The following is a 23,383-nucleotide window of genomic DNA, read 5'->3' on the forward strand; positions in this document are numbered from 1 at the left end:
TAATATTGTAGCTTATTTTCTTAATCTCTAAATTCAAATTTTTTGCAATTAAATATTTGTCAAAAACGATCAATTTTCAGAGTATTTCAGAGATTTGGGAGAATACAGCAAAGAATGTTTTTTAAAAAAGATATGTTTCTATGAAATCACCCATAATTTCTCTCAATGCCCAAAGGATGTAGAAGGAAAAAATTATGAAGTTATTTTAATTTTTTTTTCTTTTTATGAATGCAATTTTAAAATTATTTCGAAGAACCGCGTATTTCCAAGAAGCATTTTAGAATTCCAAAATAAGAATGATTAACTTGTAACAGGAAAGCAATATGAAAGATTCCATCACGGTTACACGTCTTTCCACATTTCTGTTATTATGAATAAAATGCCATGTACTTTGGCAATCAATTTTAAATGATCTAGATCAACCTATTTGTGGTTAGAGTACAACAGCATCAATAGAAATGGGAGAAATTTGTCTCCATGTAAATACAACTTAATTCTTTTTATGCGATATGAAATGTTTGCAACAACTCTGTTATATCATTAGTAGGGATTACAATGTCTGACCAAATATTCAATACCGGTATTCTGTATATTTTAGATCTTAATAAAGGAATCCCGGTTTTAAAACCGGTAGAAGGAGTTTTAGAAAAGAAAGAAAACACAGATGTTTCTTAGTTTTATTTGCTAGTTTTATTAGAGAGAGTGAATTATCACAAAAAATCATTTGTAACTTATAAATTATAACAGTATATAAAGAATCACAAAAAAGTAAAGAAACAAGGAACACCATACGTATTTAAATCACAAAAAAGTGTAAATATCACTATTTAGTCTGTGGTACTATTACAAATTTTTGAAATGTGATCTTAAAAAACATAATGCATCAATTGTACTCTTATTAAGCCTGGAACGTAATTTCATGCAAAAATTATCCGCTGTCGAAAACGCTCTTTCAGCATATACAATAGTTGGTGCTACTTTTAGCAAAGCGCGATATATTTTTTCCAAGAATTTACCTATAAATCCCTCATCTTCAAATAAATCGATTTCTTGTCGGATGGTTTTGGATATAACCGATTTCTGTATTGTATTTTGGTCTGTTCAAATTTTTTTTAGTTATTACTAATTTTAATTTCTGTTCAAGAGACAATTCCTTTTCACTATCCATATCGACATTAGTGTCATCATCATCTTCGATAACTGTACCGAATTCTTCTGAATGTGGATAGGTTTGTGGGTAAAAAGTTTTAAGAAAATTTACTATAAACTTGATCAAATTTGATTTGTTTAGTCTCTTTTTTCTTTTTCATTTTCATTTTTAAAACCATTATAATTATGTAAATACCGTAAGACATTTTCTATTTCGGTATGCCTTTCTTCTGTGCGATATTTCAGTGTAATATGTAATTCTTCAGATAGTGATGTGTGTTATTCTTTCAGTGACTGCAACATGAAATTTATTGTTGCATTAGATTTTTGCATTAATAAATTAGAATCTCTTCGACATAATGCTCCCAAAGCCAGGTTTTTGGAAGTAGAGCTGATACAGTTCTGGATATTAAGTCCAATTCACTATCGGAAAAATTAATTTGCAGGTTTAAGTCGATTATTGCTTTTTGGATTGGATTTTTTAATTTCAAAAATCGTTCTATCATTAGGAGTAAACTGTAATTTAGATTTTAATATTAACATATGTTCTGTTTTATTTTCAGTTAATATATATTTTTGTAATAAGGTATCTTTTGTAGGGGAACGTTTAAATATCTTAACAATTTTTCGAACTTTATTAATCACGAGTAGGAATTACTGATGAGTTATAGGAAGCAATTACTATAGCCATTATAGGAAGCAATTACTGATGAGTTAATATTTCATCCTCATTAGCAATATCTTCTTCAACAATTACCTTCTCATTATCTTCATTGTCAGTATTACTCTCACTCTCTTTAAAGTCGGAATCAGAAATTTCTATATCCACAATGTTTTTGTTCTTTATATTTTTGGTATAATACATCTATTACTTCCAACTGAATTCCATGAACATAACTCATCAGTAACTGCTGATTTGCACCAATCAACCTTCCAACTTTTTTCATAACCGTTGCTCCATCAGTCGTTATGGATACAATATCTTCTTTCAGGGATAATCCATCTTTTCCTAATTTAGATATAAGCACTTCCACACATTTTTCGGCTGGCATACTTCCGGAGACATGGGCGAGTCCTATATTGAAAATGTTTTCTGAATGTATATTTATATTTAAATAGCGTCTATTTCTTACACTTGTCCATTCATCAAATGTAAGACTAAATTTTTCACCATTTACTTCTAATTGTGCTAACTCGTGTTTCAAGGAATTGCGAACACCATTATTGTAGTTTATAACAAGTTCTACTTATAGTGTTAATCGATGTTGGTAGATTTCTAAAACATCTGGCGGATACTGATTTTCTTAATTCAGAAGTGCAAAACATTCAAAATGGCAAACCATCTAATGCTGTCCTTATAATTTCATCCAAATTATCTTTTCTTTCAAAATAATCTAAAATCCCCGATGGCTTGGGCTTAGAAACTGTGATTAATATTGTATCTTCATCGCAATTAGATTCTATCGTCTTTAACAGATTTGTATCATGTTCCGTTTTTCAATGTGTATGGAGTCCGTTTGTATTTCCTCCAATCACTTTAATAACTCTTGAACATTTTTTACATGGTGCCATCATATTCTCTTCATCATATAGATAATGAGACCAAACCGAAGTATAATCAACAGATTTTTTATATTCTTTAAAGTTATTCTTATTCATTTTTATGGTTTATTAATTATGAATCTGAAAAATATTTTGAACCCTAAAGTATGATGTACAAATACAATGTGAATAATAAACTCACCAATTAGAAAATATCGAAATTTTTCGAAATACTACACCCTTTCTTAACAACTACAAGCTCGTTTTCAAAGATACGAACATCAGACTACGAATCCTACGCGTATCGCTCTGAGCTGTAATAGGACAGGATAGTTTTGGCCCTCCTCCTTGGACAATTCACATGCTATATCACTTCTCTAGACTGTACGATGCAACTTTGTATTCACAGTCTAATTAATTTCGCCATTAGGAGAAATAAAAAAAAAAGTATACTGTTTTCCTATGCTGGCGACCCCTGAACATATAGTGGAGACAATTTAAAAAATTTCTAGTAAATACCAAAAAAAGGTATTTAAACCTGTGAATACCGGTATTAAAAAATTGTACAAATGGCTCAAAATACCGGTATCCCGGTATTGAAATCCCTAAGCATAAGAAATGCACATGGAAAAGGAACAATAGCTTTAAATTTTAACTTCAAGTGAAAATTAAGCGCTTATTTGGTCTTATATACCAGCCCAGTCTAGTAAAATGACATTAACTTATTCTATACTCAGAATTTATTTTATTTACTATTTTTACATTATATTATTACATTTTTTACTATTTTATTTATTTATTTTATCTGTAGCTTTTAATTTCTCTCACTATTTAATTTCTTTTCACGTTTTATGCATTTAATTTTCAGGTTTCTAATTAAAATTTATCAGCTTTGAAAAACGTTGTGTAAGTAATTCATTACTGTATGAAATAGAGATATGATTATTTCTCCAAGAGTAGGCTAAGCTATATCTCTCATTTACATAATCAGCGTAATTAAATCAGTCAGGTGAAATTAAACTATAGAATATCAGATCAATTTAAACTGTGGCATGTAATAAAAGTTTGTCCTTTTAGAAAATCTAAAATAAATGATAAGAGACCTTTATTTGTAAAGAAGCATCGGCAAAGAAAATTATTTCAATATTTAATCTTTCATTTTTAAGTTAATTGATTAGCGTTACTAACTCAAAGCATGCACTTAGGCGCAAAGTCTTCTGGAATCTTGTTTCCCTTCCATTCACTTTTTATAAAAATTCACGGAGAAATTTACTCAGTTCGATTCAAAGAAATTCCAATTAGCTTTCTTCCTTTATATTTGTAGAGCACCACGTAATGATCGTCCTTTAACAATAATCTAAAATAACGGTGTATAGAACGGAACCTATTCTGCTCCCAATGAAGCAAGAACTTTAATTACCTCAATAATAATGTTGAGTTTCATAATTAATGTTATGTAATAATTTCATAATTAATGTTAAGCATACGCAATGATTTAACGTATTAATATACGCAATTATTTAGCAACAACAAAAAAACTTCCAAAAATTTTTTAGACTTACTAAAGTTGTCTCATTCTGCCCAACTTGGAAAACATTGTCTTATGCATCATGAAAATGCGAACACATCAAAATACTAACGATCTGTCATCAGATTTAACCTGTGAAACTGCGGTTTTTAAGTAAATGACTGGAACATTAAGATATAAGATAATTATTTTTAATAGAAATTGGCTAATTAGTGCATTCTCTTAAAGTTTCTTATCTACTAGATCACATATTTTCTAATTAAATGACAAAACGACGTGATTCAGTTAGTTGAATTTTTCAGATCATTCGAATTCATTTTAAATCAATGTCAAAGCAATAAAAATACAAGACCAAGCTATTTTTTAATTTACTTCCTTCATACTTCTGAAGAAACAAAACGAGAAGCTAAAAATTTCAACCCTTTCAGCATAACAGTACAATCTAGAAGTAGAACTTGTGAGACCACAAAAGCAGAACATGTGAAAGCACAATTAAATTACTCCTTTTGTATTTAACATACCTCTATGCGGCACTTTTTAATCATTTTTTTTATATAATAGCCTTCTTTCATAATCTGTTGGTAAAATATATATGTATTGAATGCTTTAATTCTTTGACAAACCTTAGATATTTCGATAAAATATAATTAAAAACTGATGGAATTTATTTCAGTATCCTTAAAACTTAATATCTGGAATTAAGTCCTTACTGAAGAAAAAAAAATATCGTAATTTATTTTCCAAACGTAAACCATCTTACTAATTGCCTTAAAAATGAATTTCTCATGAGAATTCTTTGAAATATATTATCAGCTTGCAAAGTGCATTTTCTAATTGCCATAAAAATATTTTATGGCTACAAATGGATTTAAATTATGAATTTAAATTGAATAATTATTGTATTTGTATTTCTATTTTGTGAAATTCGTGGCTCTTTTCAAGAATGGTATCATTTTCATTTTATGCCATTAAATATTTACATTATTTTTATGCATCTGCAATAATATTTTGACTTATAAGTAAGACTTAAATGAATGAAATTTCGCTTCTATACCCTTATCTGCAACCTCTCTATGGGGCATTCATATTGATAGTTTTAAAGTGCTTCTACTGGCAAAGATTCTACTATAGTTACAAACCTTCCTGCATTATTCAGGATTTAATTCCAAGCGTTAGCCTTCCAGAAAAAAATGCGTATACCGATTAAGGCGGTAAGAGAAGAATTCAGTTCGGAACATTGCCTTGGTATTTTCAGGGCTGTAATTACTTTTCTTTTTTATATGGTGAAACAAAATTAATGCTAGTATTACTTTCCACTCATTATACATTATTTCAGTAGCTTTGAACTGGCAATATGCTACGAGGAAGTAAATTATTTCTTATGAGACGAATAGCCTTCATATTCATTTGCAATTTATTTCACTAAGGTATTGTGTGTTTTGCAAGCTAACACAAAGCGTCGCATTTCAAAAATTTAATTTATTTGGAAAGTCCCTGTACATGTAAGAGAAGTTATTTTGTCTTCCTCTAATCATTTCCCCTTGCAGGGACACTAATTACCCTGACAACAGCTAATTTGAATTTGTATTATAATCAATAGGGTGTGCAGTAATTAGTTTTATGCAAGTGATTAATTATCTCTTAAAAGAAGAATCAATATTTTCCACTGCTTTGAAAATTTCAATGGATTATATTTTTTTCGCATTAAAAATTTCGTTTAACTTGAGGGAGCGACATAATTATCTCTTAAGCAATAATCGTTGGAAGTGAACAAATAAGCTAATTTTAAAAGAAAGTTTATAGTATAATGCTTTGAATATCGTGTTGGTTCCTTTATCTTTTCTGAATTCACTAAATTTGGCCTTAATTTTCCTGAAGGTCACGCTTTTGTGATCATTAGTAGTGTAAATTAAACGTATGTAAATTAAGTATACACTCTGTGTTAAAATGCTGCATGTAGAATTAGATCAAATTAAATTAATAATACGTCAGGAAAGTTAATTGAAGAATCTCAGCGTAATTTCTATTGTTTGCTCTCAGTAAGATAAACAAACCTCTTTAAATAACCTCTCTATGATATTCTTTGTTAGCTTAAAATTAATTCAATTAGATTTGTGTCCGTTTAGAGTATTTTACGATTCTAAATTTATGTGTGGCTTTAATTTTTGCTACAGAAATCAGTAATATTCTTTATATATAAGTTAACATAAGTTAATTTCAGTATTTATCAAACATTTAGAATTTTCTATTTTAATTATATATCGAATCTTTATTGGTTTTTCTATATTGTGCTTTATTCATTTCGATTCATACGATTCATTTCATAGTTCAAATATTTTTTCCGAAAACTCTTCATTTCTTTCGATAGCATTTAGAAATACACTGAGATACAAGGGAAAGAAAGCGGGTTGCTTAGAGAAGCGGGTTAAACAGTCCTTTTCTGACCAGACAGGATTATTCATGGAAGACGCTTCATTCGAATGTCATTTGATCAGCATGTTTTATCTAGACCATTTTCCTTGGACTTTTGTTTATGACTCAGAATCAAACTGCATACCAGAAATAATCTATTATAAGTTAAAATCTTCCTGGAAAATGAGTTATGTAATCAAAATGTGTAAAGTAAAGTACAGAATTTCTCCTTTTAAAATTAAATATTATGCAGTTTGAATTATTATGATTTTAGAAAGAAAACATTTTAAGTGTTTTATAATATAAATGATATTTAAACTAAAAGCAAGCTCATATAATTAGAAAGAGTAGCATACCAAAAACAGTAAAATATTTCATTTCTACGACGCATAACCTAGGTTATATATAGGTTTCACTTGATTTATTCAAGGAAGATTCGTTTAACAGTTCATATATTTTCTCTGAAACCCATTTCTATTGTTCTGTCCGTTTCATCCTATTATAAGTTATAAAACTCCACAGATTCATCATAAGTACAATTTTTAGGTCATTTTCTTTCTTATCAATAAGATTACATCACTGACTTTAATTCTTAGGGAGTTTATAACATATATTGTAAATGCGGTCTGAGATATATCAGCCAAATTAATTTCAGTCAAATTAAATTTCGCATCAAGAGACATGAATCTTATGTCCGAGAAGTAGAAATAAACAATTTTCGATAGCTGGATACGTAATCATTTTGGCTTGAGTTTCGGTTATGGGATTCTAAACGAAAGCTCTATGTAACGCTCTTTATTCAGTGAAATGGATTGTATTGAAGCTTTTCACATTCACAAAATAGTTGCCTACTTTAATTGATGACATTAATTCCAATTTAATTCTTTTAGTATTTCAGCTGTTTAGCCAGTTTATCGCGGCAGATAACGAAGAAAGGCTCCTTGTCCAAATGCTTGCAACTAATGTAAAGAAAAGCATACAAGAGCATATTCAAAATAGTATGGCCTTCCTTTCGATATGCATATTTTAAAAATTTTGAACAAATATATTGCAAAACTGGAAAATGCGATAAACATTGTAGAGAATACAATCGCTAATCCACAGAAAGCTAGTATTTTAATAAGCACATTTCTAATCCTGGGAATGGATTGCTAGAGGTAAATTGCGAAGTCCTGTTTCGAACTCCGATACACCATCAAACAACAAATTCTCGGTTTTAAACGGGAAATGTGATGTTATGGATAATTCAAAAGATCCGGATAACTCTTCCCCAGGCAGAAAGAAAAAGAAAAACTTTCTTAGATGATTGAATATAAGAAAGACCATGTAACTGGCACTCGAAAGGAGCCAAATGAACTAACGCCTGCAAAAAATTTTGATTGTGGAACTCTTTTTTCAGGAAATAGCACCGTTTCAGAACTGTGCAGAATGATGAATGAAAAACCTTTCCTATGGAAGATGTACTAATTACCACTGAAGATAAGATGAACACAAATATGACAATATGATGAAAATGAACCCAAATATGATGAATATGAATCTAAATATGACAAGGTTAAGGAATTCCAGTATCCCAGCTGTTTGTCAAAATTTTCGGCGATTGTCATCAAAGATTGCAAACAGAGCTGGATACAGATACAAGTACAAGTTGAACCAAGCCCGGTATTTGTGCATCCAAGTTGGCATAATTACCTATCTTCGATTCTTTTTAACTCCTAAGCTTCCTTTCGGCAGAACGTCCCGGCGTGCGGTCTGAGGGTCTCCTATCGCGTTTATATATTACCAACTTTTGGAGAGTATTTCAGCTGGCCTTGAATTTTGAATGTCACCTTGCCGCACAGACGGGCAGCACTCAGATGGTTGCAGCTCATTGACTTATTTGAGGAAGATCATACTGTTGATTATAAAGGAAAAATGAAAGCTCAAAATGAGTATGAAATAAAAGTCTTCGCTGCAAAAGCGCACGGACAGATCCACAAATTTCTGGGTACACGGGATATTGTATGCTCCCCCCCCCTCAACGGCAGATCCAAGCCGTCTGCAGACATTGGCCACTACTAAGGCCGAAAGCAATGGTCCCTTTATTATGGAGGCATCTAATAGGTGGGCCACTGTTTCCTCCTGTGAGGGGACGGACAAACGCATCCATGCTTTCTCCGGGATTCGAAACCGGCTCTTCGGTACGGCAGGTCAGAGTCACTAACCACTTTCCCATGTGGGAGGCAGATGTAGAGATAGGTATAAGTATCTGTAACTGTAACTTGTGTATAATTGTACTATATGAAAATAGAATGTATATATAAAAGTTACAGAGAGCAAACAGACTTATATTTTAATTGAAGTATACGGAATGTTGAGAATGTTGGAATGTTTTTAAAGCTTTTCTAATTACTTTTGCTTCGAATTATTTTTCAAAACTTCTTTTGGCCGTTAAAGAATTATATTTTTACAGTAGCCAAATAAATAAACCCAAATATTCGGAAATTTGACAAACATTTTTAAAACACAACTTGAGTAATATAGGATGGAAGTTAACATTAGAATTAAGAGTTGGCTACTGGATCTCACGGACTGGAAGAAAGTATCACGTGGTTTCAGTAGAACAGAACACAAAGCTAATGATCTGCTGGATGATTACTTGGCTGACACCCTATTCAAATCTTCTACAGTAATCTGTTATTCAGACTGAATTTACACTAAGTTCTTTCGGTGACTTATAATAGCTACAATTGAGTTTCACAGCTAACATTGAGTCAGTAGCCTATGAAGAGATAACAAGTATGTGCATTACAAGCACAGCAAAAGCTTCGTCAGCAATACCCGAGCTCCTTTTAAAACTATCATATTTATTTATTATTAGTAGTACTCTTTCTTCCATTTACAATCTTTCGGGAAGAAATATGAACTGTTAAAGAGAAAACAGGAAAGTAAACTTAAACATGGCTAGAAAAATATTAGTTGTTGCAAGGACAAGTAAGCAAATAATGGTTTCTTAAAAGTGCAAGTAAATGAATACTCATCTAATATACAGAAGGACCCATAAAGGTGCTACGAGCTATTTTTCATTATGTACTGATCCTATAGATATACGGGGCCCAACAGCGGCAAAGTCGTTGAACACTGCTAATTGAATCAGGGGTTCGAGACCCGGTGAACGAGCTGGCTGCATGACGTTTCGTCGTTTTCCTCATGTCTAATATGTATATGAGTCAGTTTCCCTTAAAAAGCTCTCCACGAAGGAGCTTACTTTATTCCACCTGGAGGAGTAACAGTTCGTAAATGGCTAGGTAAGTTATTTGAATATAGAAAAGCACACGAAGGTTTTCCTGCCTAAGGAGAGCGATACCTTAGTGGAGAAATTTCTAAGAGAAACTGGCTTATATTCTATTTACATATTGGGAAAAATCACGAAAACCAACCATGCAGCCAGCCCTTTCGGCTAGGATTGAATGCAGGTCGAATACCCAGTATTTAGCAGTCTTAACCACTCGGTGACTGGTGAAGCTTCATAAATTTCTTATTAGTGGGATAATTTCTCAGTTACACTCTTAAAAACGAAAACAAAAGTTCTTCTAAATAAATAATTCTCTTTATTGTTAACATTTCTGTTCTGTTACTATGCGATAAATGTTCTTGCTGTTAAGAAAGAGAAGAATATGAATTAAATTTTTCAAATCTTATTTTAAAAATTTCCCCGCCCAAACGAAAAAGTGTTTAGTGACTAGGCCCGGGTTCAAATCCCGGGGGCATGGATATAAATTGTCGTAGGAGGAGGCAGCGTTGGCCCACCTATTAGGTGCCTCCATAATAAAGTGACCACCGCTTCCGGTCTTAGTAGTGGCCAAAGCCTATAGTGGCTGATACCCGTCACTGGAAAAAAATACCTTAACTGTTATGCACGTGAGAGAAAGTTGACATGTGATAACCAAATGAAATATTTTATGGTTTTTTTTTTAAATTTCCGATTAAGCAAGCTTATAATTAAATTCTCCAAAGAAACTTTTATTTTCATAGTAATTGCTTTATTCTTTTTATTTCTTGTTTTTTTTTTTTTTTCAAAGTATGCATACAGAAGAAGCTGTAATTAAAAGGAATAGTATTTAAGGAATTTCAAAAAGAACTTAATGAGATTTTTAAACTAAGATTACAAAGTAATTATCATATACGCTTTACAAATAAGCACAAGTGAAGGATTACAGTCATCTTCTTGGAAATATTTTCGTTTTTACTACGCAATAAATTATTTAACTTCCTTCAGAATTCTGATTGTCCAAAAATTTGCATATTATTAGACAATTCAAAAGTTTTCATTAGCTATCTGCTTAGCTTCTGATCGATTATAAGAAGTATGGAATGCGAAAGTGAAGAAAATTTAATTAATTATTTTGAAAAAAAAACGCATATTATGCGTAAAAACGTAAATTAATATCCAAGTATTAACACAGGAAGTTACTTTTCATACGTAATTAATTCAGTTTCGAGCAAATTAAAAAGCCACGTTGTTGGAACAAAAAGATACTGATTTTTCCATAATTAAAATAGATAAAAATATTTCTATTACATTAATAACGACGAATTTAGGAATAATTTCTAAAGCATATTTAGATAGGTATGTGTTTATAAACAAATTTTGCACTTTTTCATCCAGTATAGTTAAATTATTATTTGCTTGATTTTTCAGAATAGAAAGGGTTTTGATGCGGTTGCAGTCAAATAAATGTTGAATAATAGCATGGTATCAGATTTGATTAAACTTTTCAATAAAATACAAGATGTGTCAGAAGTCTTTCGGCTTTTTAAACTCATTAAAACTGAACTTGCGGTGATAGAATGATGCGGCTTGCTTAAAATATCATTTCGTTTCAGAACTTTTATAGCAGCCGTTGTAAAGCAGTCCTTTATAAAGGTATTTGGTCTCGAGCGACTAATTAATCATTCGTATCGCACTGACTGTCGTCTTCTTTCCTTGAATTTGAGACCCATTTGGATTTTCCTCTGTGAATTTACTTGAATTCCAAACAGCACACGAGCCAGCTGATCGTCCCTAGAACAGTTAAATGATGATATCCGTCATGAAATAATTTATACAGACTCAACTATATTCAATGCATCGATGAATTGTATAATAACAATCTTGCAAAATGTGATTTTCTGTGGTGGAGACACATTAATCACTTAACAGTATTAAACTCTGCATAATGAAGTAACTGCAGCATTTAAGAAAGCTGACTTTCCTCAAATATCGTTCGAGGGGTTGGATGAGAGCGAATCTTCTGTCATCGAAATTTGAACTCATTAGTTTTATCGCTACTCCCTTAAAAATGTCTAAATCCATGTCATGAATTTTGATGCAAACAGCGTTCATTCTTACGAAATTATTAACTCTTTCTTATACGATCTGTTAATTTCTTTCGCGAAGTTAACTAAACCTTTCTAGTTCAAGAGACTCAGTACTGTTGTCATCCTAAAACAACGTTTACGAAGCACTTCTAAAATTATTTCAGTTCAATTTAATTCTCCATAATTTTAAAGTTTTCATAAATTTATATTACACCTACATTGCTGTTAATCATTTCATATCCGTTTACAGCAAGTAATTAAACAGCTGCACAAATTATTATTAAAGCGCAATTTTGTAAGGAGTCTTTTTTAAGGAGCCATATTTTGTCTGCTTAGTCTGGATCTAACAGTGTAATTGGTAACACTCATAAATCCAGACTAAGCAGTCGTAAGATCCAGACTTCGAATCTCGGCAAGTACAATCGTACAAATCGTACCAATTTCCTGCTCTGAAAAACCAATTTGTTTTACAATTTTGAACACGCAGTTTAACCAATCAGCATTTATTTAATTTATTTATTCACAATTCTGTGCTATATATAAGTCCCCCCATGGGCCACCATATCGACAGAGTGCGTAGCACGTACGCCAAATCAACACAGGTGCATGGAGGGCAGAACTCCCAACCTCAAGCCATCCAACAACCTCGACCTCCAAAGCAGCTGGATTACATGAACGCTCCACTGTTCCCGGTCCTGTTGGTTTCTGGAAACCACTAATGAGAGGTTACTAAGAATGGTTCGATTGAACCTCTCTACCATGCCGTCCGACTGCGGATGCAATGGCGTCGTTTGAGTTTTGTCAATGCCGAGTAGTTTGCATAGTTCTTTGATTACTGTAGAGGCAAAATTCCTTCCCTGATCGGAATGTAACTGAAGAGGCACTCCGAACCTGGAAATCCAGTGCTGTATCATTACCTCAGCTACTGTGACAGCCTCTTGATCAGGAATAGGATAAGCTTCAGGCCACTTGGTGAAGTAATCAATGACAACGAGTGTGTATTTGTTGCCATCAGCACGTCTTCCCATCATCAGATTCGAATTTCCGGTATAAGACGCCGTTTCGAATGTGAAGCGAATCCCAGAGTGCCCAATATTGTTTGGTTGTAGGACTACAGATAGAAATGTCCTGCCAGGTAGGTTTTCTGTTTGACGACTCCATTAAATCAATTATGGGTTTAATGTCGCGGTCTTCCAGCTGGTCTTTCCTGACTTCATCATCACTCCACGGTTCTCGATCAGCCGATGTTGATGTTGTAATTTGTCTTGCGACCGGAGCCAGCAGCTCGTATTTCGCTTCCACCCTGGAACAATATCGGCAGCTTTCTTGGCAAGGTCTTCTAGACAGGGCGTCGGCGTTTCCGTGTGATGATCCCTAACGATGACGGATAGTGATGTCATATTCTTGGAGTCTCTGTATCCACCTGGCTATTTGACCCTCAAGATTCTTGAAATTTAAAAGCCAGGTCAATGATGCATGATCGGTGCGGAGCAGGAATTTTCTGCCGTATAGATAGTGATGGAACTGTTCTACGGCTTTGACTATGGCGAGCAACTCTTTCCTGGTAACACAATAATTCCTCTCCGGTTTAGACAGGCACTTGCTCCAGTACGCCACTACACGTTCTTGGCCGTCTATTTCTTGGGACAAAACAGCACCGACACTTTCATTGCTCGCGTCGGTGTCGAGAATAAATGGTCGGTCGAGCTCAGGATACGTCAGGATTGGAGCAGATGTTAAAGCCTCCTTTAAGTTGTTAAATGCATCCTCGCATTCTTTTGTCCACAAGAAATTTTGGTTGCTCTCTGTCAGCTTGTGAAGGGGTCTTGCGATGGAAGAAAAGTCCTTCACGAATCTCCTATAGTAGGTGCAAAGCCCTAGGAAGCTTCTCAGCTGATGGACATTTTCGGGACGTTTCCAGGATTTAACCGCTGATACCTTTTCAGGATCCGTGGGCACACCTTCTGCAGAGATGATATGTCCCAGATAAGTCACTTCCTTTCGGAACGATTTGCATTTAGTGGGACTCAGCTTCAGATTGGCTTCTTTTAGTTTATGAAGCACCTTCCTAAGATTTTCTAAATGTTCTTCAAAACTCTTTCCGACGATGATGATGTCGTCCAGGTATATCAGGCAGGCTTCGTAGGAAAGGCCTTTCAAAACAGTCTCCATAAGACGTTCGAATGTTGCCGGCGCATTACACAGTCCAAACGGCATCACCTTGAATTGCCAAAGCCCTTGTCCCGTAGTAAATGCCGTCTTTCCTCGGTCTTCAGGCTGTATTTCTACCTGCCAATACCCAATCTTTAAATCAAGTGTTGAGAACCACTTGCTTCCAGAAAGAGTGTCTAGAATGTCGTCAATTCTAGGAAGAGGGTAACTGTCTTTCTTCGTAACCTCATTCAACCGGCGATAGTTGACGCAAAATCTTGTTGAGCCGTTTTCTTTCTGACTAGGACGATGGGAGATGCCCATGGACTTACTGAAGGCTCGATGACATCGCCTTCTTCCATATCTTTTAACAGTGTTCGCACCTCTTCCTGTTTAGCAAACGGTAGACGTCTTGGATGTTGCTTGATCGGGGGATGATCGCCGGTATCTATTCTATGTTGTGTCAAACTAGTTCGACCCACGTCAGAAGACGAGCGGGAGAAAACAACTTGAAGATCTTTAATGACGCGATCGGCAGCATTCCTCTCTTTATCATTTAATTGCGCATTCTGCAATAACTCTGATGCAATGCTCTCTGAGGACACGGATTCTGGGATGTTACTCTTTCTTTCAACGCTGGTTACTGGAGTACATGTTGCAACCACTTCACCTTTCTTAATAACTCTCGACTTCTCAGTTACATTGGCGACTCTCACCGGGATAACCGTTCTGGATAGGTCGACGAGTGTTGAGGCTACTAGTACTCCTTTTGGGCTATTACAGTTATCGGGATATTCTATGATGTCGTAGCGGAAATTTCTATTTTCGGCTATGGATCCAGGAAGTAAAAACTCGGGTTATTGTGATATCATCTTGAGCTATAATTTTGTGGATAGATTTCACTCCATCATTAATTCCGAATAGGGCTATGTCCTCAGATGCGGAGTGCAATTCGTTATTTTTAAAGTCCAAAGAAAAATTGTATTTCCTTAGAAAGTCCAATCCGAGTATACAAGAATCAGTGATCTCTGCTACATATGCTGTGTGATGGTAAGCGACATTTCCAAACGTGATGTTAACGTTTCTTTTTCCATCGATGTCGATCTTCTCACCGGATACAGTCTGGAGGGTAACGCAGGATGGCGTCCAAATAAGTTTATCTTTAAACTGTTCAGCTAAATCTTTCCTAATGATGGTAACATTAGCTCCTGTGTCAATGATCATATTGCAAGGAACTCCATCGATATTCCCATTAATGGACATTCCGTTACTGTTGCCACTCACTGTATAAATTTTAAGCGCTTTAAAACAAGGTTTTTCATTATCTGGCAACCTCCGTTTCTCGATATGGTCACTAATTTGCTTACTGCGTCGTTGCTGGGAAATGGTCTTATTTTCCGTACCTCGGGGTGTTCTGCAGTTTCTTCGTATGTGGCCTTCAACTCCGCAGTTCCAGCACTTCAGAATTAGTTTCTTTTCACTTCTGTTCCGTCTCAAGCCACTGTCTTGTCTGGTAAAATCATCTGCTTTATATTCCGTACCCTGGGGTGTTCTGCAATTCCGTCTTAGGTGACCTTCACTACCACATCTCCAACACCTTTCTTCTCGCTCCTGCTCCATAACAAAGCGTCGACTTGTCTGGCTAAATCATCTAAACGAGCCATCAGTTGATCCACTGGCTCATGGACTCGCACAGCTCTAACTGGGTAGCGATCTCTACTAGTTGCTTGCTGGGCTGCCTTGAACTTCATGGCGTACAACAGAGCGCTTTTTATGTCCTTTACATCTGCCATTCGAAGAGCTTTCTGTATTTCAGTATCCCGGATGCCGTCGATGAAATATTGCAGCGACAGGATTTCTCTTGTTTCTGTCGGGCACTCCGAAAAGGCGTGATGTGACAGCCTTTCAACATCCGTGGCGAGCTCCTGAAGTGTTTCGGTGGGCTTTTGCTGACGGGAATTTAGTTGAAGCCTGCTGTAGTCTTTCAAACATTTCTCGCCAAAGCGCAGCTCCAAGGCGGCGGACAGAGCTTCGAAATCTAACCTTTTGTTATCGGGAAGAGTCTGAAGGATATCCGCTGCGTCTGCTCTTAAAGAAGCGGATATATAATGCCTTCGAGCATTGTCCAGAGTTATCTATGTTCTATGCTATCACTGGATACAAATACTAAGGCGTATTTTGTTACCTTGTAAGCATTTAGACATTCTAAGTGACCTCCATTTTGTGAACTCATCTTACGTGTTTCAGTCGCCATCATAACCAATCTTCACACTCTTTAGGCCTTTTGTACTACAAAGAATTTCCAGATGGAAGAATTTATATTGATGTTAAATCGTTATGAATTGTAAAATAGACTAAGCAAAGACCCACTAATTTTTTTCTTACTTCTAAATTCAAGACTTGAATACCAGCTGAGGATCTTCCCAATTTTGTTTACATATTAAATTTACGTAACTTTGTTTTAAATACGCTATGAGTCATTCATTGTCAGTCACCGAAACATCTCCGCGTAGGCAAATATCCTTCTCCATATGCAAATAACTTCATAACTTTTCTCAACTAGTTTACATTCTTAGTATCTCTCAATTCCGTTGATACGCCTGTTGCATTTCTGTTATAAAAATTTTCAGTAATTCTTCTACGTGTGCACTGTCGTTTACATCAAAATAAAAGCTTCTATATCATAACAAAATACTTCCAAATCAAACGTTATTATATTACTTTCGATATATAATTTATAGACAGGTTATACAGCTTTAAAAATGCATATGGTTTGAACATTGTTAGATTTACTAACTTTAATCTAATCCTTCAATGAATGCAGTTTAGTTATATAGCACATGTTGTATTTTGTAATGAAATTCGTACTTTTCTAAAGTACTACAGATATGTTTGATGTGATTTCATGTCATGATTTTCGGTGAAGATTCATCGTATCAAAAGCGCTGAGTGCAAATGTAGGAATTCGTAATTTACATTTAAATGTACCAGTATTTTTCGGACATTTCATTTGAAAAATTCGAATTATTATCAGCTTTCCTTGCTGAGTTTGGTGGAAAAAGTAGCTTTCAGATTCAAAAAATCTTTTTATTTTTATTTATTTAGTTAGTTTGTTGTAATATGAGCAAAATAGTCTTTTTAAAAAAAGCATTTTTCTCAAGAATTTTGAATGCTGAAATTTAAAGAATAAAACACCTTCAGAATAAAAGTGAGATTTTTTGTACTGGTTTTTAAGGATAATCACTAAATATTCAAAATAAGGGAAAATTTTACTCTAATTGTTTGTTCTAAAACACTGGTTTTAAAAATTAGGGCTTAATGAATTCTATTCATTCGTTCTTAACGTAAAAGAGAGGAAATGTCATCATAAATGTTATTAAAAAATCATATAAATGTAGCTCTGAGGCTGTATTTCTGCCGTAGATAACTTTTTAAAAATACGTATTATTTGCCATGCTTCTTTTGTAATTCTAACTTATCCCTACGCATAGGCTGTCTGTGTAAACCGAAAGTATGTTCCATATAAGGCTAAAATGTAACAACTCGAAGTCGTACGTAAATGTGCTGTGTTAATGAATCTATGATTCTGAAAAATGGTATTCTTTATTCTCTAAAGCAGTGGTTCCCAACCGCTGTTCCGCGGCACACCAGTGTGCCGTCAGAAGCACCGTGGTGTGCCGCCGGGTCTGGGTGTCACGGTGCTCTTCGCCCGCTATAACTCCTCCCGTCACTCCCCCCGCCAGTGTCATAGGTGGTCACGGCGCTGTGCAGTGCTATAACTCCTCCCCCTGCCAATCTTGACAAGTGTCCGCCGTGTCCCCGCCCCCATGAGACGCAGGCAGACGCCTCACACAGTGTCAGAGAGACAACGGCTGCTGTGAGGAGAGAGACACTGATACTGCAGTGATGGACAAGTTTTTGAAAAGGAAAGAACTGGACTCTGAACAAAATCTGGAGCCAGATGAGAGCCCGAGTATGAGTGGGGGTCAAAAGAAAGCAAAGATGGTTAAATTCTCTGGCGCAAGGCAATATAGCGAAAGCTATATTTCAGTTGGATTTACTTTCACTGGAGATGAACACAAACCAACTCCACTGTGCGTGGTGTGTGGTGAAAAGCTAGCTAACAGTGCTATGGTCCCAAGCAAACTTAAACGCCATCTCCAAACGAAACACCCTTTGCTTCAAAACAAGAATGTGGACTATTTTGTTCGCCTGCGTGACAACATGGAGAAACAGGCAACTTTTATGAGAAAAACAACAAAGGTAAATGAAAGAGCTCTTAAAGCTAGCTATCAAGTTGCTGAACTTATAGCCAAGACAAAAAAGTCGCACACTGTGGCAGAGACATTAATACTTCCTGCCTGCAAAGCTATTGTAGAGGAGATGCTCGGACCTGAAGCAGCAAAGGAAATAGCCAAAGTCCCTCTCTCAAACAACACAATTTCCAGACGTATTAATGACATGTCTGCAGACATCGAAAGTGTGGTTTTGGAAAAGATCCGTATCAGTGAGAAATTTGCATTGCAACTTGACGAGTCTACTGATATCAGTGGACATGCTCAACTCTTAGCTAATGTGCGTTTTGTTGATGGTGATGCAATTAGAGAAAACTTCTTTCTTTGCAAGGTATTGCCAGAAAAAACAACAGGAGAAGAAATTTTTCGGGTCACATCAGAATACCTTGAACAAGGAGGACTTAAGTGGGAAAACTGCACAAGTGTCTGCACCGATGGAGCTGCAGCCATGGTCGGGCGCACCAAAGGCTTTGTAAGCAGAGTGAAGGAAAGAAATCCAGATGTGATTATTACGCATTGTTTTTTACACCGCGAGGCCCTCGTAGCCAAGACTTTACCATCAGCCTTAGTTCATGTGTTGGATGATGTTGTGCGTATGGTAAACATTGTAAAGTCACGACCCATGAAAAGTCGCATATTTGCAGCTTTGTGTGAGTAGATCGGAGCAAAGCATAAAACCTTGCTGTTTCATACTGAGGTCCGGTGGTTGTCGCGTGGCAAGGTCTTGGTTCGTGTGTATGAGCTGCGGGAGGAACTTAAAGTGTTTCTGACAAATGAGGGGTCAGATTACGCAAAGCAGCTTGCAAGTGATGAGTGGTGTGCAAGGCTGGCATACCTGGCAGATATATTTCATCATCTGAATGAATTGAACACCCGAATGCAAGGCCGAAATGAAAACCTGCTTACAAGTACAGATAAAATAAATGGATTCGTTCAAAGGTGCAACTCTGGCATCAACACGTGGAAAGTGGCAATCTTGAAATGTTCACACTCACCATGCAATGGCAAGGTGTTCACACTGCTGCACTGTGTGAGATAATAGTTAAGCATTTAAAAACTCTTGAGGAAAAGTTGTCATTTTATTTCTCTTCAGTCTCCACTGAATGCCTTGACTGGGTTAGGGACCCTTATAGCTCAGCATCAGTTGTTGGAAAGGAAATGACTTTACAGGAGCAGGAGGAACTAATTGAACTAAGACAAAATCGTGGTTGCAAGCTAAGATTTGCTGATCTACCTTTGGACAGTTTTTGGTTGGATACTGCCAAGGAGTTCCCCCTTCTGGCAAACAAAGCTTTTTTGACATTGCTCCCTTTTTCCACTACAGATCTGTGTGAGATTAGCTTTTCAAGCATGATTGCTATGAAAACCAAATACAGAGAGAGACTGAGAACTGTTGACGAAGAGCTACGTGTGTGTCTTTCTTCGATTCCAGCCAGAATATCAGCTTTGTGTTCAGCCAAACAGGCCCAGGTTTCGCACTGAAAGTATTTTATAATTTTTCACTATTCTGTTTACTTAATATTTCATAATAAAGTAATTATAAAATACTTTCTTTGTGCTTATTTGATTCCTATTCAAGAGAATTACTTTATTATAGTCAATATAGGCACAGAGTTAATTTTTTAACATTTTCTAATGGTGGTGTGCCTCGTGATTTTTTTCCCCGCGACAAGTGTGCCTTGGCCAAAAAAGGTTGGGAAACACTGCTCTAAAGCGATGCAGGGTATGTGCATGCTTGAAATATGATTTCGAAAATATCGTGGCAGGGATTACCACATTATTTTCGAGGTGACCGTGAGACACGACGGTTTAGTAGGGTAAAGAACATATTGCTCGTTTCGTAAATAGAAAGGGAAGCCTTAAAAATAAAAAGAATGCTATTGGGATCAGCCTTCCCATAAACTTGTAAAGTTTATGTAAATATTTAAATGAAATTGAATTGAACAATGATGTTCTTCAGTTGTCCCTGGAGATTTTAGAAGAAAGAAAACCCACAACATTTCGATGAGAAAATATTACATCTCCTATTGAAATCTAAACTTTATAAGAATAATATACAAAATTTGATTCATGCGAAGCCTGCAAGGAGCGCTTCAACCTCCGCAATCTATCGGGCTATCCATCTGGAGTTAATAATACCCTTGACAACTGAGGTTTTTTTTCCAAATCTTTGAGGTATATCTCTCGCAATGGAATACCATTTACAATATACTTGAACAATGACAGAAATTTTAAAAAACTAAACAGCCTTCTACATACACTTGATTGGAAAGTCTGTTTTCAAAGGCCAGTGGACAAAGAATTCAATGAAAATTTAATCCTCCCTGCTGGGGCTGTTGGTGGGAGCGTTTAGTTCAGGTGGTGAAACTGATTCTGATAAATTACGAGGAACTATCTACAGTATTATTTGACTATGAAAACATAATTAATACTAGGACACTTCTAGATTTCTTCACTTAATACTAGGTTTAATTAATATTAGGTCTTCGGACACATAGGTAATATGTGTCCGAAGAATAGGACAAGGTAATATGTGATGTTGAAACTTAACAGCATTATTGCTATTACCTTCACATAGGTAATTACACATAGATTGTAACATGTCATAGTAATGAAGACACATAGGTAATATGTGACGTTGAAACGTAACAGCATTATTGCCCTGGATGTCTTTGTGATGGGTTTCTGAAGCAGGAGTAACTCATGTCGATATGGGCGATTAAAAAAATTGAGTAAGCGAAATAATTATCTGCAAGAAAAGGAGAGAAGAACTCAGAGTAAGATATCTTGTAGAGTATCTAGAACAATTACGTCAACAATCCATTTACAGCTAAACCTCTGGAGGTGGGTGAAATTTTCGCGTTGGAATACAGCAAAAAAAAAAAAAAAAAAAAAAAAAAAAAAAACATGCGTTTTGGAACCTAGCGCCTGTGATAAAATTGATACTTGGTCGTAATGGATAAATAAGACTTGCTTTTATAAAAACAGATACTTTTGAATTTTTGGGAGCAGTACAAAGCCTGTACCGACTTGAGCTGGATAATCCATTCCAAAAGGATGCACCAGAAACTATTCTACGAGTAGTAGCAGAACTGTGAAACTAATTATGCGTCTGGTGAAATGTTATATACTTGTTAGAATATTTTATAATGATTTGATTTTTAAAAATATTTTTAGGTTTAGTATTATCTTTTAGCATGTCTTTAAAGAAGTGTGAGTATGAAATGATGCTTTTCAGGTGATTTATACATGAATTTTGTTACGACATTTTGGTAAGCATGAATTTACATTTTATTTTGACTTCTCCAATAAGGTTGCTAATTTGTTCAATAGATGACAGTACTTACCAAGCTAATTTTGTAATTCTATGTTGTCAAGGCGCATAAGCTCTCGGTATAGTGCTAAAATATATTTCAGATGGTTAAGATAGGGTAGCGCGAATCTGCATACGAATGCCAAAGGTAAATAGAAGGTGTATCTTTTTAAAATGGTATTCTTTATTCCCTAACTCAATGCACAAGGTATCTGCAGGATCAGTAATCTGTTCTTGAATTCATTGTGGCATTTATTACCACAGAAACATAGCAGTGGAGTTTGAAGCTCATTTACAATCTACTTTTATACAATATCAATTCTAATCCTCTTATCTAAATCTCCATCAGCAATATGAAAGTTGTAAATGTTATTTTACTGTAACTGCTCAGTTCTTTGATAGTACATGCAAGCTTTCGACTGATTTAATACAACTTGAGAAGCCATTATTTGTATTTGTATTCACAAGCAATGTGAAGTATACTGCGAAAAAAAAAGTGATAGTTCTTCTATATCTCCCGTTCTACTGGGTCGATTGACCAAATTCAACTTGCGTTTTTCATGTCTCGAAAGCACGACGTAGGATATGTATTCGACTTATATAGCATTGTTTTAATATAGGTATTTTGACACAAAATCGGACTTTTTCTGAAATGACATGCCAATTTTGTTTCCATTTACGTGTCACATACATATTATTTAATCACTATATAAATTACGATAATATGTAATGTTGAAATATTTTCTGCAGATGGAAATATAACAAAGGAAAGTATTTTAAACGTCCTTTGCATCATAAATTAGACTGTAAAAAACGTTTTCTGTTAAGGAGATCAAGTACGAATCACATTTGACTGAACCAATGTAATATTCGTTTTTGAGAAGAAAAAGAAGTGATAAATTGAAATGATGACGAGATAGTATAATTTTTTGAAGTACCGGAGATGATTTTCCTATTTTCTGTTTCCTTACGCTTGAATAGCTCTATTTTCTGATAATGGATTCGTGGAAATATTTTTCATCTTCTCTCAGGATCTAGTAATCTTTCCTGCAGCTGCGAATATAACGCAAATATATATTCCGCAAGGTTATGAGTGTCAGATATGTTTTGCTAGACAGATTTGCCGGGATAAATTGAGAGTTAGATCGGTGCAACTAATATGCCAGCGGTATGCCTTGATTCTCTTCGAAATCGAGAACGGAGCAATTTTCAGTGAGTACTATGCATCAGATATTAGTTTTACTGCAATGCACCGGCACTGGAAAAAAGAACTTTGAGCTACAAATGTCTGCATATACGATTCAACTGTTCGTAAAAGCTGACTGATAAAAACCAGGACTCAAAGGTTTTGATATAAGAAATCAGAAAGAACAAGTGAAAAAAGGTTCCCTAAAATGTTTGGGAGGCTAACTTTTATCTTATATCTAAACACTGAATCGGATATCTAAATATATGCTCAGCGTTTCTTAACTGTCTAATATGGATTGAAGAAAACCATACGTATCCCGAATATTCTACTTCGAAAAATTTTGTCAACAACTTGCAAGAATTTATGACTGCTACAGTAGCCGTATTTGATTTTCTAAGAATTCATTTTAAGGCCTATTTACACGAGAAGACGAAAATGCTTAGCGAAATAATAAAGTTTCACTT

General features: G+C 35.1%; 2 protein-coding genes across 2 annotated transcripts in view; both read left to right on the plus strand.

Annotated features, from left to right (window-relative positions):
• Positions 1–23,383, plus strand: part of LOC118185065 (ras-like GTP-binding protein Rho1) — a 724,791-nt gene that overhangs the window by 111,462 nt on the left and 589,946 nt on the right. The gene's annotated exons all lie outside the window — the stretch shown is intronic.
• LOC146996765 (zinc finger BED domain-containing protein 5-like) lies at positions 18,029–19,075 on the plus strand. Its single transcript, XM_085819659.1, has one exon. The coding sequence runs from the start codon at positions 18,029–18,031 to the stop codon at positions 19,073–19,075; it is 1,047 nt and encodes a 348-aa protein (XP_085675785.1).

This window comes from Stegodyphus dumicola, chromosome 6 (genome assembly GCF_044657685.1).
Source record: "Stegodyphus dumicola isolate Sdum_Otavi_A_Nest chromosome 6, ASM4465768v1".
Taxonomy (NCBI): Eukaryota; Metazoa; Arthropoda; class Arachnida; order Araneae; family Eresidae; genus Stegodyphus; species Stegodyphus dumicola.

What these genes read in the sequence shown, in the direction of transcription:
- LOC146996765 (XM_085819659.1), top strand. Translation starts at nt 18,029, where the DNA reads ATGGACAAGTTTTTGAAAAGGAAAGAACTGGACTCTGAACAAAATCTG.